A 17,915-nucleotide genomic window follows, 5' to 3' on the forward strand; every position below is an offset into this window, starting at 1 on the left:
CTGGTAGATGTTAAGCATGCCAAATATAAAAATTGCTGTGTAATTTGTGCTGTAAGAATAATAACAACTAGAGAAATTCCTTTAAGATGGTGTTGAAAAGAAATGCTGATGACTAAACAAAGCAAGTAAAAAAATTCAAAAATTTATGAATGATTAGCTTCAAAATTATAAACAAAACCTAAGATTTTGGGAAAGGAAAAGAGAACATTTACATTAAGCTGGTTATATTTTTCAAAAATGACTAATATAGTAATATCATATATATATAATTTGCATTTGATAAGATAGTTTATTGTATGAAATATACTTATTGTATTATGTACAGTAACATTAGGTAAAGATGAATCAGTTTTCAGGGTTTGACTTCTAGAAGTTGAAGTAGAAATGAATGAGGGCCAAAGTTGATATGATCAAGAAGGGAAGCAGGAACATGAGTTTGGGTGGAACTTGGTTTGCAAGACAGTAAGAAGAGAAGATATGATGTAGCAGACAGATGATAACCGTTTGAAAAAGTTTGAAAATATAATAAAATCCTGATGTTCAAGATGTTTATGTATATATTTATTGTAAAGAACATTCATCAAAATAAAAAAATGAGGAAAGAACCAACAAATCCTGGATCACTTACTTCTAATTTTGATTTGAAGAATGATGCTCCCATTCCAATAAGTCTTAACAAAACCTGTAATAAAGAATAAAGTTAAAAAAATGTGTTAAATATTTATGTACTGTTTACTTCAAGAAGTGTTTTAAAAAATCAGGATAAAAAAAAACGTTTTCCAGATTCAAAGTTACATGTTCACATTCATTAATTTCCTTTATTTCAGATAGTACAGTACATTCATATACAAAAAAAAAGAAACACATTTCACTGAGAACAAAAACAACCTAAAACATTAATAAAAAAACATTTATTTTAATAGGCATATTAAAAAAAATTCTAATTTTAACTACAGTAACATTTCTATAAGGGGACACCTTCAGAATCCAGTTTTCTTGTATAGATGCCATCTTAAAAACATATTTCCCTCGCTCTTAAAAAATGTTCTTTTAAGAAGTTAAGTGATAAATTAATTAAGGTATAGTATATACAGTTAAACTATTGAACTTTGTAGATTTTGTAAAATACAGGTGCACCAATATTCATGAATGCATATACAATTGCCTATTTAATTTTTTTTCCAATAAGTCACCCACCATCGATTTTGGTAGATCACCAATGTAAAGATATCGGTATAGGGCCAGATGGCAATGAACTATTTAAAAACATATTACCAAGGTTATCAACTTATATATCAAAAGTATAGGATGTTTGTGATAATTAACAGTTCCTGGACTAATCTAGAAAATGTCGTAGACTTAGCCTCTACACCAGCAAATGCCTGTCACAACCCCAAAAGGATTTACTAAGACATACACTAGACGATAGTAGGCCTACCTAGAAATAAGCTAACGTTATGTCAATTTTCTATTCAAGTAAACTTAAACATAAAAGGAAGCTAAGGAAATTGTTGAGTGGAAAAGAAATTAAAAGGATAAAGTAAAGTAAAAGTGGGTAAAAGGTTAAAGGTTACAAAACGGATTGATATATAATAGCGTGTATGTCATAAAGAAAATAAGATCAATGTAATTTGTTAAAGATGATAGTGGAAGATGGTACATACATTTTTTCAAAATATACCATTCAATATGTGCAAATATGAAACTCTTAAAATAAACACAAATTATAAAAGTATACAATAATATAAAAACTGAAATTATTATAAAATGGAAGATAAAGTTTATACAAAACAAGGCCATATACATGGCTGCGGTCGCGTGCTCAAATTTGAGTTAGTGTTTACCGACCAACCGACCGACATACTGTAAGTGAGCTGTAGAGTCACGTTTGCACGCAACTAAAAATTAAAGCTCAACATTAATACATAAAGAATAATTGATAATCATCAATCAAAATTAGGCTAACAAAATAGAGCTGTCAATTATTATTTTTTACCAAAACTGAAGGCGAGTCCAAATTATGCATTTTTTCTTATGTGACTAACTTCCCTACCCACCCACACACTCCATGTTATCCCTTGATAGGGGTAATTCCTCACCCCTCCCACACCCTCCCACACACACAGTAGCAAGCTCCACTATGATTGGCTGGTAATTGATCCCTGGTGAATTTTATGAAAAGGAGTTGCTTGTCTCAATCAACGGATGTGAATGATTGGCAACGGTTTAATAAATGGAACGAATCATGTGAAGGGATCGAAATAATAATTGATTAATTCACTTAAATCAGTGCGTGTCGGAATTGGTGCCTCGGGTTAGGCAATCTCCTCACTTATAAAACATGGAAACTAGGAGATTTACAATATGGAACGGTGTAGTGAGTATACATAGTCCACACCCTGCTAAAAGCAAATAACCCAGATTCTAAACCATATTTCTTCTTTTTTTTTCATTTTTGTGTTAAATATTAAATACATAATTTGATTGCACAAGACAAACAGGTAAAATGAATAAAATCTAAAATACAAATAAAATATTTATCATTATCATATTAGGCAGTTTTAAAAACATTTTATCTAAAACTTCAAGTGTATACATTTCCAAAAAATGTAATTAATCTATGAATAGCATTTGTAATGTAGAATAAACATAATGCATTGGATATCAGTATTCAAAGTCCAATAAAATACTGGATTACTACTAAGCTCTCAGAAATGAAACTAAATTAAAATAATTGATACCAGATACATAATTACGATTTAATATTAAAGCATTCATTCCACGTAAAATAATGTTATGGCACGTGGTAACATCACAAAAGCTTTGTTCTTTATTTTGCTATTAATCAATAGCTGAATAAACAAAACTATTATTCAGAACGCATTTTACAAAATGGGATGTGCCCATATATGGACATGATGATGTCATATCACTACCATATTTGGGGATATTTACTGTTATACAGTATTTGGGCACATCACATTTGTGTTGTCAAACTAGTTTGATAGTGTAGACAGAGCTTTAAACAGGGGGTGGGGAGAAACAATTGAATTTGAATGGAAAACATCTTATTAGATGACGCATTATTAATTTGTTTTGAAGAGGGAAATCAATGGCAACTTGTCAGACACATTTAAATATTAAAATTAATATCATATTCTTTAATTTTTAAACATCAAATTAATTGTATAAATTTATGAATATTGTTCAAATTAAAAAGGCAATAAATTTGTAGGTAAATTTTTCATTTCATATTTGCATGAGAAAATAAATATTATAATATAATATTATATTAATTTTTAACAAGACAAAATTGATTTTAAATTGAGAATGTATATTTTTAGCTATGGATAGGTATTCAAAATTATATTTAAAAAATTATACATTTGGAAACATGTCAAACTTTTTTTCAATTTTTTAAGTAGTTTATATTATTTTAAATGTTTTTAATATTATACTTTAGCTAACTATTAAACCTTTATTGTAAGTGCAAAAAAGAGCCTGCCAAAATTCTGTCAATGACCTTTAAACTAATGTTGTACAGTATATTAAATTATTGATATAATGTTATCTAAAAGCAATGGGTAAAGACTGTAAACATATATAACTGTGAATTAACTTATCTAATACGAGCCATAAACAGTTTCTTGGCACAAACAGTAAATCTTTCATAAATCCTCTATTACTATTAGTGTAAATAAATCAGTGATTTTACAAAAAGGTACAAACCGAAACATTGTGATAGAAATGAACATGACTTTGTTCGTATGAGAGCTTGAGCCCTTAGTTTTGGCAATCCAAGGGGCCATTCAACACTGGGACAGGTGGGGGGGGGGAGTGTCTTAGCGACCTTGTTGCCATTTTTAGCCTTTTTTGACATATTTTAAAGCTTGCTTTAAGTTTAGATTTACTGTTATAAATACCATACTTCTAATTGAATTTTGTGTCAACATTATGAATTTGTGATAAAACAAAGGCAGCCACCGCAGACGACAGCACATTGTCGAACATAAACTTGATTAAAGGAAAATTTCCTAAAGTTTCACCTTTTTTCCACATTTTGTTGTTGTCTAGACCCTCGAGTCTGAGGCTCCCGAGTTTAACCAGTGAGCGCTCATAGCTGTTACGACACTGCCCTTTGTCATGTTAACATAAAGCAATCAATATACCTATTAGAAGATGTGTTATCTTATCTCAGTATACATGTAAGTATACTGATATTATGATAACGTTAATGGCAATATGGAGCAGCCCTCACTAATTCATTGGAAATCTTGTATTGCATTGAAAAGTAAACATCCTGGAACTGTAAAACAGATGCCTGTTATCCCACCGCGCCAACATGGTTGAGGTAAGGTATTGTAAAAAAAGTAAATTACAATTTTGGAATATCCCCGCTAGTGATAAACACCTGTGTTCCTCACCACTACTGTATCAAATACAGTAGGCGATTACAGCAATTATAAAAGGCATATTCCTTTTGAGTTGCATTTCTCCCATTTTAACACCAATTTGTGATACACAATGATCTTTGTTTAGCTCTTCCTCAATTCTTTCCTCCTCCACAATTCTTTCCACAATCTGTTTCCTTCCTCAATCCTCTCCCTTTCCACAATCTTTTCCTCCTCCTCAATCATTTCCTCCTCCCCAATCATTTCCTCCTCCCCAATCCTTTCCTCCTCCCCAATCTCTTCCTCCCACCAATCTTTTCCTCCTCCCTAATCCTTTCCACAATCTGTTTCCTTCCCTAATCCTCTCCCTTCCTCCAATCCTTTCCTCCTCCCTAATACTTTCCTCCTCCCTAATCCTTTCCTTCTCCTCAATCCTTTCCTCTCCCTTTCCTCCTCCCCAATCACTTCCTCCTCCCCAATCCTCTCTCTTTCTACCAATCAGTCTTCTCCCCCATCCCCTGTCCTTAGTTTACCGTTATCATACTTACTTCAACAATAAAAACAGATAAAATACTAAGTGTTGTGGCTGATAACGCCTCAAGTAAGGTCTCCATATCCAGTCCATCTGACCGTACTAAAAGAGAGAAAAATGATAAAAATACAAAAGTATAAGTTATAAAACCTTAATAAATATAATATGACATTCAGAGTTTGATGTTCTTTTTTTCCTCATGTTATCAAAGATTAAAATTCTGTTTTAAATTTACTTACTATTTTAAAAAGTTTTATAAGATTTGTTGATAATAAATGTTATGTATTTCACACAATCTACTTAGTTTCATTTTAAGTTATTATTTGGATGCACCTTTATAATCAAAGTGTGCCACTGTTGTAAAAGTGAAGTTTTCCAATAAATTATTATTATAGTGTTTGGTTTATTATTATTTTGTTATAATATTATTTTAAAATTGTAACATTACAGTACAGTACTTGTATGTATATGGCTTTGTGTAAAAACAAATGTAAAAAAGAAAAGAAATGATGATGGTGGTTTGTGGGGAGGCTCCTACTGGAGGGCATAGTTCATGGACTATACCATTTGTGGAGAGGGGTGTTCAATGAAAATTTCTACTTTGCGAGGTATATCTCGCTCTTTAAGGAGAAAGGGCTATTGTCGGTTTATCCAGGTAAGCTAGGCACGAAATAGACATCAACATGTCTCGTCAATATTGCCATCTTTAAATTAAATTTGTCTTTATCTAATTGTGAAATTCAACTCTGAACATGAAATTCTATACTACATCATACCGTCACAAAGGATACATTGACTTCATACTAGTAAGTTTACTCTAAATTCAAATTTTAATTAAAGAAACAGGCCACTTATCGGTAATCTAAACATATACTGTATACAAAATGCGATCATACACATAGTTAATTAATGTAGGTTTGCAAAGCTGAAATGTACATTACAGTTATACTGTACTATGAGTCGTATCAATATTCAATGGGAAAAATGGACAAATTATATATTCTTTTAAGTGAATTAATTTACAATATTACAATTAATATCATAGCATTAATATATGTCTAGGTTGCTTTTAACATACTGTAACAATAAAAATTATCATTTGCAAAAAATATTTATTAAAATTTAATTAATTATTGAATAAATTAGTTTCTATTTATTCAGTTATATTGCGGTACCAGCAAGATGTAGGTCGTGCCCTGTATGTCTGTTAATTGTGTCTGATATTAGGATTAGAATTTTTTACAAGGGAGAAATCAGTAGAAGTGACAGATACAGGATTTTGTAATGTAGGGGACAGGGCCTAAAGGTAGTAAAACAAAGTGCTCAACTAAACCTAATGTCATATTATTTTGCATTGTATATTTTAAAACCTAAATACCTTAAAGTACTTAAAGACCCCTTCCCTGCAATTTTGGACGTTTTTTGGAAAATAATACATATATATCACTTTAAAAACATTAAACCATGTCATTCCTTGTCTTAAATGTACGTTTTATGGTAAATTATGATAAAAAGTGAGAAACAATGCACTTCCTAAGTAGCTCGCGGCGATCGACCTCTCGTGGACAGTCTTAGGCCTAGCCTAGCTAGGCTTAGTTTTGTAGGCCTAGCTGGTAAACATCGGTAACGTACGAACATCGTACGCTAGCTATATACCTAGCCTGACGTTGTATAGTTGCTGCATTAATTGTCTTTTTATTTTTGCCAGACTCCGTTGATACAAATTGGGGGAAACCCGGTATTTGTGCTGAAAAGTTAGGAGTCTTCCATTTGTTTTGGCCTCACGATCGATCGAAAAGTGGGCGAATTACAGGTGAAAAACAAAAATATCAATCTGCACGCAAAGCATTTTGGGATTTATAGCGGGCCGCTATAATTATTAGAATCGACTTATTTTTCACATTTTAACCGTTTAAAGATGAAAAAAGTTATCGCAATAGGTCCATATAGTATTATTTTTACATTAAATATAGTTTGTGATCTTAAATTAGATCTAAAAAACGTAGGGAAGGGGGCTTTAACATAATAAAAAATCCTTAAAGATGTATTGTCCCCCGGAAAAAATTATTTTTTTGTTGAATATGCCATTTTAATGTTACATTATAGTTATTCACTTTCACCAAAATTGGATCGGAAAAACAATTAGTATTTACCTGAAAAAACTGTAATTTAAAGAAAAAAAATAGTCAAACTGGCTGCCATGGGTTTTTGGTTGAATTTATCCATTTAAAACATTTTTTTTTTTTCGGTTTTTTTTCTAGGGAAGTGATTAACTTTGTTAAAACTACAAAATGGCATATTTAAAGTCTGAAAATAATTAATCTTTCATGTTTTTGGGGGACAAGATGTCCACGTAATTTGAGAATTTCAAACAACCTGAAATGTCTATGATGATGCATCTGTTTTTGTATTCTCATTTTAATATTTGTTCAATCAATACTATAAAACGAACAGTCATATAGTTAGTCATCCTAATGCAGTTATAATAACAATGGATCATAGACCTTCTTGTTAAATATAGTATACTTGATACTGTATAGTATATGCTTGAATTTGATTGGTTAATTTTGTATCAAGTAGCATGCATTATCTCAAATACTATTGCAGCTTTGATTTTTATACAATTTTGCGAATTTTGTTCAGTAATCAAAATCCAACCCTATGTGGTTTATAACTGCTATATCTTGCAGCCAAAACCCAAGCACTTCCATTTTGTGGTTTCCTTTGTTTGGCAATGTAAAGGTTGCGCATCATTTAATAATTTACTGTATCTGTATGATATTGTACACACCAGGGTTTTATTAGTTAAGTGTATAAATCTGATTATAGATCTTGAATATTTGTAACTAAAAATTATAATATTATTTGATAATAAAATTTTTGCAAGTCATTACCGTAATGAAAACATACCTTGTATGATGCCAAGTTCGACTAGTAACTCTGTTGTCGTGGCAACTATGCATATAAACACTAGTAATAATACGGCCACCTGGATGATGATACTGTTCATTATATTCTCTAAAGCCGATTGCTTCCTATAAAAAGAAAAATAGTTTTCATGAATAATTGATAATCTTGCTTGCATGTTGGTGTAAACAAATTTCAATAAAACCCCTGCCATTACCCAAAGATCAGTTTGTTATACCATTTGTGTAGAGGGGAAATATTCAAGTTATATCTCGCTCTTCAAGGAGCGTAAGCTATTGTCGGTTCATCCAGGTAACTTGGCACGAAATAGACTCATGAATAACTAATAATCTTGCTTGCATTTTGGTGTAAACAAACATGAACAAACCACTACTGTTACAAAGATCAGTTTGTTATACCATTTGTGTAGAGGGGTAATATTTAAGTTATATCTCGCTCTTCAAGGATATAGGATATAGGCTATTGTTGGTTTATCCAGGTAATTTGGCCTGAAATAGACTTTATTATACCAACTAATTTTAACATGAATGTTGATAAACAAATTACTATGTCTGTCCAAATCTAGATTTTATTATTGTACAATAATAAAATCTAGATTTTTATAGCATTACGAAACATTCTAATCTTGATTTGATTTGCAATGCAAACAGTACATTTGATAAAGGGCTTTAACAACCTACAACCACCCCTTTCCCCCCCCCCCCCTTCCCCTATTAAAATCTCTCTCAGCTCACTCATATAGTCACAAATAATAATTGAGATATTAAACAAAACACAAATAACTGGCCAAATTAACTTGTAAATGTAAATATATTCAAAATATTAAAATTACAATCTGTCTATGAAATTAATATGTCCTTTTGTTAAAATATTTCATAAATATTCTTTACATATTATAATTATTACAGTATATTATTGTTGTTTCATTATTATGTTGTTGTTAAATTAATTAAATTTAACGTTGTATTGAATTAAATATTACTAGATTAATATTCACATTGTCAATACAAACAACATTTTTTTTACTTTTATGTTTTACAAATTGTATATAATATTTTTAATCTATAGGCCTATGCTTCTATACTTGTGAGTCACATAGAGTGCTATTGTCTCTTTAGACGCCCTGAAGTTTATGTAAAATACATAAATTTCTATGTTTTTTAATAAATGATACTTGACTTGAAAAATAAATGTTCTTGAAAGTATAAGTCTGAATCAATGTAATTTCTAATGCTTTGTTCTTTCTGTATCTATATCAAGGGAATTAATGAAGTCACTTTATTAGTAAAATAAAGAGAAAGCCACAGGGTCACTCCACCTTAATGTGGCTTAGGATGAATTTAATTAAGATCTGTCTGGAACAATGAACAAGAATATAAGAAATGTCTTTGTTAACACCTGCCTGTGTGTCTGATACCTCCATGATCATGATCATGGAGAAAATATATAAACTAGAAATATATACAGATCTCCGTGGTTTGATGTAGTTATAAAAGGATATACAGTTTTTTTTATATTAACTCATTCATTTATAAAAACATTCAGACTGAAATTACTGCATCAAAATTCAATATATAAACTTTATATATGTCAATGTTTCAAGAATGCACATACAATGGAATGCCTTGTTGCATTGACGTTATATATTTAAATTTTTTTTTATGTGCTATGAGCTCTTAGATTAAGATTTTTTTTCTCTCTTTTTCTATGGATATGTTATGTCACCATGATATTCCGAAATAAAAAGATGAATGAATGAATATATAACTTGAATTTTACGTTTCTGGTGTTTTTATTCAACTACAATTATCCACTGAATTTTTTCACTTTCTAGGGAGTCACTGGATATGGTATTACACTGGTAAAACTACCTTAACTACTGAAAAACAGAATTTGGCCAGAAGATGATTTTTCATAAATTTTGTTTCAATTTACTTTCAATCAAACAATTTAATAAAATATTGTATAATATCTTTTTTGGAGGACAAAGCTGTGACGTATTGTGTCTTTCCGACACAATTTATATCCTGTATTATTACCATAGTGTCGTGTAAATAAATAATTTTAAAATTCTGAAAAATAAAACAAGTGTAATTATGAAATAAATCTTTCTTTGTCTGACTCAAAAGACTATATCCCGAATCTCATTCTTGTTACTCCGTTTTCTTGGTATTGGTAACTAAAGAACAAATTGCATATACTAATATTTATTCAACAAAACAAACAGACACTAAGGGCATTCACAAGAAAACCTATTAAAGAAGAATTACACAAGTTTATATACTTTACTCTATGCTTTATTGATTTTAATTCTAATTTCAATGTCAACCACCTTACACAGTGTTACATGTACTGTACAAGGCAATGACCCAAATGAACATATTTTGATATAGATATAAAACATTTTAGGAATAATATTATTTAAAAATTATTAACCATTTAATTATAATTATTTTTTGTAGTAAAAATGTTCAATGTATGTCTTTTGTTTGTCGCACATCTGTCACAAATTGTGCAACAGAGAAAAAAAAGATATAATTGATAGTTATTACAGAAGGCATAACTTTAATTTGTGTTTTTTTATCAAAGTTGTAATTTTATGATTAAGTGTATTTTATTTTTCAGAATAAGTTCAACTATGAGTTTCACCTCCATTATGTTGATATATTACAGTACCTGTAAAGGTGGTACTGTACAACAAAAACATTTTTGTTTTCTATTATTCCTCTGCTAAAGGCAAAATGTATGTTTTTGTTTTCTTACTTTATAATACATATATACTGTAATTCAAAGCAAAACGATGATATTGATTATTAATACAGTGATGTGCTGTAATACTACACAACAGTGTTAATTATGATAATTAATGTAATTTTCACAAACAAGCTGTTCTTTTAATTTAAATAATACTTATTCAGTAGTTGACATAATGAATACAGTCTTGGTATGGTGTCTGTTACGGAGACAACAAATACATAAGACTGACTTCATTTATATGCATTTTCAAATTGAAACATACGGCAATGTGATCAAACATTTAAATTATAAAATATATAATTTAAATTATAATTTATGGGGTTTTTAATTAATAGAAAACAAAAATTCACAACTTTATGTTAAAATAGAGTTCGAGTTAAAATAACGATTGTGAGGCATTTGATAATGTAAATAGGCAAACTGCCTTAAAATGTGTCATGTTTCGAGAAACTATTCTCATCATCAGAACAGAAAACAACGCCTAGAGTACTTATATACCAATATTAATACTAATACTAAAATGTACAGCACTGACAAACGATTAGTTTTTCCCATAAGCTAAGCACTTCTTTTTGATTAGTTTATTCTGGCATATGACTGCATCATAGTCGCTATATACTTGAACTCTACAGAAGAAACTGCAAGTTACGAACAATACAACGTAGAAAGATGCCAAGGGAATAAAGATAACATTAGTTTATTTGCGGCCTAGCCTGGCAGAGAGGTTTCCAATCTTCTACATTTAATAGTTGTTAAAAATGAAAGCTAGATAAAAAGAAGTTTCCTAAATGGATCATAACTTTCTCTTTAAAACTTTCCAATAAATTATATGGAAAATCTATAAAAAAAACGGATTTCTAAAAAAAAAATATTCTTCTCTGTCGGGAAAGTTCCTTAAAAAGTAGTAATCAGTACTAATACCCAATTCACATGTAAACATAAATGTAATTATATACAAACAATCTCCTAAGATAATCTTACCGAGTTTAAATGCTATATTTATCAACTATGTAGTCCGTCACGGTGTAAAGTAAATGCTGTGTAAAAACTCATTAGTAAGATACACGTATTGGTATACTGCAGTTTACATTGATGTTACATCGATGTAATGGGGCTTGTTGATTGCAGACTTGCGTTTCAAGCAAAGGCTTGTTTAGGGACCCTACAGTAAGTGGCCCTCCAATGCTTGGGGTGTTTTTAGCCTTTTAGATATATTTTAATGCCTGTTTGTTCCTTTGGGCCCCCATAAGTGCCAGAGTCCCCAGGGTTTAGACAGTCAGCGCTCATAGCCTTTAGGCCACTGATTCTAAGATTTTACATTGAAAACACTTTCACACATTTGTATCAAAGGTAACAATTTATCATTTTTGTACTGTCAATTGGGTAAAAGTGATTTGATACATTAAGTATAATTGTGAATGTACAAAAGTATATACTCTGTCTACACTATAATCAAACTAGTTGGACAAAACAAAGTGTGATGTATACCAAAATATGGTAGTCATGTGCCCAAATATTGTAGTGATATGCCCAAATATAGTAGTGATATGCCCAAATAAGGTAGTGATATGATATCATCGTAAATATGGTAGTGATAATGCCCAAATAAGGTAGTGATATGTTAATATTTGGGCACATTACATTTTTTTGTAACATAAAGTTTGACAGTGTAGACAGAGCTTAAAAAATCGCTGATAATTTCCAAAACGTCTTTCAATCAGTAAATCACCTGCCAGTCACCCCAAACCACCTCTTTATATCAGGGAATTGTACTCCGTTTATATCCATATAACCAAGATCTAGCCACCCACTCTTAATATAGCAACGCCTTACTGTAACCATTCAGCAACTACTGTACTGTACTACATTATTAATATCAGTAATTGGAATGTGCCATTTAAAAAAACTGCACCTGAACGTTTTTGTTATTCATTCTGCTTCGCGGACATCATAAATAATTTGTCATGTATAACAGAGATTAGCTTCCTGTACGGCAGATGAAACCATTGATTTTATCATTCCATTTCTCTTTGAAAAGAAAAGCTATTAACTCGATATTAAATATTTAATTATTGAAAACAAAAATAGAAAAAATAACGTTATATCTTTGCACATGTTATCCAGGGAAATTTAAAATACAGTAAATATCAAAGCTTCTGAAATAATACAGAACAGTTTAAAATGAATATAATGAATGGCTATACAGTAGTACTGTAAGATACAGTGGAGTGGAGCTGTGGCTTGGTGGTTATGATGCTTGGCTACCAATCTAAGGGTCCTGGGTTCAAGTCCTGTCATATGTCAGGGTTTTTTTTCTCATGACAATTTACAACTCCACTCCACTCCACTTTATGTAGAGCATCTTGTGTATATGTTTGTCTTGTGAAATTTTAAATAGTTTATCCATCCTGTAATTGGCGGGTTACTCGCTGTTGGATGAGTATGAAATAAATAAATAAATAAATAACCCCTACATAATAAGGACACAACAAAGTATCCCCTTAACAGGGATTGATGGTATGTAAAATGTATTTAATTTTTCCTTCGTTTCTCAGAAAATATTGCCTACTGAAATAGGGGTTTCACCTGAATAGGGATCCTCTGAATAAGGGTATCCTCCGAATTATTATTATTATAGGGATATCCCCTGAATACTGTAGGGGTATACCCTGAATAGGGATATCCCCTGAATACTGTAGGGGTATACCCTGAATAGGGATATCCCCTGAATACTAAAGGGACATCCCCTGAATACTGTAGGGACATCCCCTGAATAGGGATATCCTCTGAATAGAGGTATCCCATGAATTGGGGCATCCTAAAGAGGGTACTGTAAGTGTAACAAAAACAAAACACAGTGTTTGATCATTTTTACAACCTACAGTACATTTTGCGATACTTTTTAACCAATTGAAGATTTTTGTAGGCCTTTTATCGTATCTGTATGGGATGGAAAATTAAAAAAACTAAATGTCATTTGCATACAAAAATTGTTGTCTAAGAAAAAATACAGTTATTATTCTTTATATATCAAACAGAAATATATTTTATGCAAATGAGTTAATTACATATGCAAATGTCTGACAGGTGTTAGTATAATGCCGTATCTATTGGTTACATCTGCTACTTTAAATTGCAAGCCAAATCCACAAGGTATAGTTACCATGGAAACAAAGTAAGAACAAAATATTGGCAAAGGAGTTGTTGCCAAGTCATGATTTTTACACTTTTTGTTCGTATTAATTATTTTTGAAGTGGACATTCTAAATATACAGACTGTACAACGGTCAATTTTCTTCTGCAAATGGACTTCTTAATTGCAAATTATATGTGATAGGAGATGTGGTCATTTTTACCATCCACATTTTAGCTAAGGAAAACAATTTATACCATTTTCAAATTGAAAATGTTTATATTTTCCCCAAAAACATGAAAATTAAGATTAATAAAATCCGCCATTTTGCAGCCTCATATCCCATTTACACTAAGACAATTAGCAATCGACAATAAATATGCATTTTTCAAAATAACAATAACAACATTTTTTAACAATAACGTGACAATGCAATTTTAATGTTGTTATAGATCATGACGTCGTTTGATTGGATTAAAAAATATATTTATCGAAGACCGCATAATTGATTATCCTTAGTTCTAGAACGAAAACTTTTCTAATTTATTTTGTTTTATGTAAGAAAAATGTATGTTTATCTATTTATCGTTGATAGTTCTTGTCCTATTAATGTAAATGGGCATTTATTGTAAATGGGCATTTAAACAATTCTTTTATATTTATGTATAAATTTTCACATTTGTCCTTATTTTCACAAAGCTGTCTTTAAAGTGATTCAATAATAACCACTGATTCGTAATAATCAACAGCAATGTTTTTTTACAGGTAGGCTACCATTCATTCTTCCTGTTTTTAATCTAAACTGTTTATTTCAATAATCCACCCAACAATACCAGCAAAAAAATATTTAATAAACTAAACAAAAATAAAATTACTTCATTTATTGAAATACAGTTGAAATATTATATGGATTTTATTATTTATCGATGTATATTTTTAAATTATAATATAATGTATTAATACCAATTCCTGTATATGGTGCTATCTATATGTTTATCATCATGAACAGAAGTTCATTTGGGGGGGGGGGGGGACTTAATTACTAATTGAAATAATCGGTAAATTTAATTGTTATCATTAATAATAACAATATCGTATAAAATAATTTTCTGTTATATAAGCGCCAAAAACCTAACTTGGTAAATCGATAAATCGTTACCTTTTACGTTAGGCCCACCACCACCCTCCCACAAGAACTGAGAAGGGTCAGGAAGCAGCACCAAGACCGTACTTAATCAACGAAAACTTACCTTGATGGTCCTTCGCCAGGGTCGTGTAGCTGCATATCCATAATTTCACTGCGGAAGCTCGATAAACTCTTCAGCGGCGACTGGTGGGTTTTCTCGCTGTAAATTAATGAAAAAAGAAACTGATTAATCCGACCGCAAGTGTTCTAAGCTACTAGTGGACAGACACCAATAAAAATTCAGCACTAACGCAACAATTAGGCTTACCTTTCACCAGCCATCTTCGCTTCCTATTCGTAAACAATAATCAATTTTGCCTCTACTTATGACAACATAAAGAGGGCGCTATTTCAACATACAATTTATTCTTTCATTTCAGAAGATACCTATTTTTAGTACAGTATATAAAAAGTATGTTGTCCGATTGGCTGTTAATCGTCGCCTACCGATATAATAAATTAAGAAATGTTTGTTTGTTGTCCCAGGCTTATGTCTGTTTTTATTAAATAAAATATGTTATTTATAATTTGTAGGTATACTTACGTTTTTCGTGATTAGATACAAATAATGCAAGACAAAAGTCATAATGAGAAAACGGTGATGCCTGGAATCAACAAATCAGCTTTAATACATTCGACGAGGAAATCAATTTAAAGATAGTGTTCTTCCTCTGTTGTTGAATAATGTTCTTTAATGTCACATAATAGTTATTCACTTTGACAACAAAAATTGGATCCTGACAAAACCGTAGTATTAATGGAAAAAAGTCAACTTAAAGTTAATGGCTTTTTGGAAAAATAAAAATAAACATTATTTATTTTCCATTAAAAAAAAAAGAAATCCGTGAAGATTCGAACTCAAGCTAGAGCTGGCTTACTAATCGCTATCCTTCAGTTTACTTCAATCGTTTTTTAAGACTGTTCTGAACAGTGAAACTCACCTTTTTAAAGTTTTTGTCTCTTAGTTTTCCGCTTTTTATATCTTGCCTAATGCGCTCTATAAGCCCCATTTATTATTATCATTAATTTTACATGTTAAGCCGAAACGTACATGACTGAACAGCTGAAAGTTGTCATTTTATACGTACTTTATCTCTACGTCATAAATATGCATATTTATTACCGTCATCTTGGGGAAACAAAAGCTTGTATTAACCTATTTATAAACAATATGACGGGTTAGCTCAGTCGACTGACTTAGTAGCATGAATATCGTGGGTTCAAACCCCACGCTGGTCGTGGTGGAATAGAGTTAAAGCTATGCGAGCTATTGTGTTTGGGGTTCACAGAATTATACGTCCCCTGTTCCACCACACATCATGAGACAGCAATAGCAATGCATCTGATGATGGTGGAAACGACCCCAAGGCTGTGGCAAGGAGAGCACACCATAACATATTTTTCCCCACTGTAGCTTCGCCACCTATATTCGATCTCGCAATGTTATGTTTTCCGCCCTCAATTTTAAAAACACCCGAGTTATTCGGTAAATCGCGCGTTATTTCTAGAATGTTTACTCGATGGTATATAAAGTTGGTTAGAATCTCGGTACTGATTTTAACCACCTGATGTAACCCTGTGTACTAATTAAATTTAGTTAGATAATTACTTATTGACAATTAAAACGAATTTAGGTTCAACGATTTGCTCCAAATAGGGGTGTTTTCCGATCGTGGTATACACTGTCTAATGGATGTCCTCATGAAAAATACCTGCACAAAATAATACGAGGATACTTCGCATTTTCCTATCTCCTCCTAGGATAATTGTTTTTAATAGCTGAAAACCGGTTGAACAGCTCGAGTACAGTATCATAATGTTGAAGACAGGCCGATTTTCTTTAAAAAATACTATTTTGATAGATTTAATATACATTTATACAAATGTATTGATTTGCGATGAATGGAACATTCCAATCTCTCAGACTCCCAGTTTGTAGGTAGATTTATGAACCCTTGGTTTAACACAAGTAGGTAAATTTATGGGCCCTTTGAGAATAAAACTTATATAATAGTGTTGCAATACTTTGACAATATTGTAAATACAGTACGTATTAACCATTTTTGGTCGCCATTTGAATCGAAATTGTTACTGTTAGATAAACAAAATATACAAAGAACATTTATTACTGTAACCGTGGGTAGATTACTGACAGCTGCTTCTCAACGTTTGTATTAATTAATAATTATGAAAAATCTAAACGTCGTAGTGGTGTATCGTTACATGTACTATTTCAATCGACTATAACAGGGACAGTTTTAAAAAAGTATTATAAATCGTAAATGTTTTACTGTGTTTAGTGGTATATTGATAGGCCTATAAAACATTTAAAACAATATTTCGTTACTGAGTGGCTAGAGAATATATTTAAAAATTGTTCTTCCCATCTTCTTCCCCATCCCTCAAATCTACTGCTATATACAAAACATAAATTGGGTTTGTTTAAATGAGTTCAAATAAAAAAATTGGACTCATTTTTAAGATAAGGCCTAATTCCTAGGGTGCTAATTTTACATAAATCCTCGTGTCTAATTATTCGTTTCTGTAAACGACAATGTACTATAGTCCTGCGATACGTACATTTTTTTATATTGAAATGAATGTGTATTCGAGAACCATCTGTGGACACGACCATCTAGTAGATATAAATGAATTAATCCGCCACCGAGCTGGACTTTATGAAGCCGAGTTTTTTAAGTAGCGAAATTCCAACCTAAAACGTTGAAGTCGCATCTGGATAGTTGACATTCTAAAACCATAATTATTGCAAGTCAGTTTATAGCCTCTCTATACGAACACACACGAACATTATAGAATAATGACAACTGTCAAAAGTACGTTTTAAATCAATTTTTATCGTCTTTTTATCGCCATTTTGTTACTTATTTTATATATTTAAATTACTTTAAAAAATGTAAAGCAACGAATGCAAATATGGTTTTAAAAACATCAAAATCAATCATTTTATGTATAATTTATACAGAAAAT

General features: G+C 31.0%; 1 protein-coding gene across 1 annotated transcript in view; it reads right to left on the bottom strand.

Moving 5' to 3' along the window:
* The window catches only part of LOC140062361 (uncharacterized), a 39,245-nt gene extending 23,993 nt beyond the window's left edge, over nt 1–15,252 (bottom strand). Inside the window, exons 1-5 of the mRNA XM_072108544.1 lie at nt 15,196–15,252; nt 14,992–15,087; nt 7,834–7,958; nt 4,940–5,025; nt 629–682 (exon numbers count right to left, since the gene is read on the bottom strand). Of these exons, the coding sequence (XP_071964645.1) occupies nt 629–682; nt 4,940–5,025; nt 7,834–7,958; nt 14,992–15,087; nt 15,196–15,209 (375 nt within the window). The 5' untranslated portion in view covers nt 15,210–15,252. The remainder of the gene's footprint in view (nt 1–628; nt 683–4,939; nt 5,026–7,833; nt 7,959–14,991; nt 15,088–15,195) is intronic.
* Between the last annotated feature and the right edge of the window lie 2,663 nt (nt 15,253–17,915).

This window comes from Antedon mediterranea, chromosome 11 (assembly GCF_964355755.1).
Source record: "Antedon mediterranea chromosome 11, ecAntMedi1.1, whole genome shotgun sequence".
Lineage (NCBI taxonomy): Eukaryota > Metazoa > Echinodermata > Crinoidea > Comatulida > Antedonidae > Antedon > Antedon mediterranea.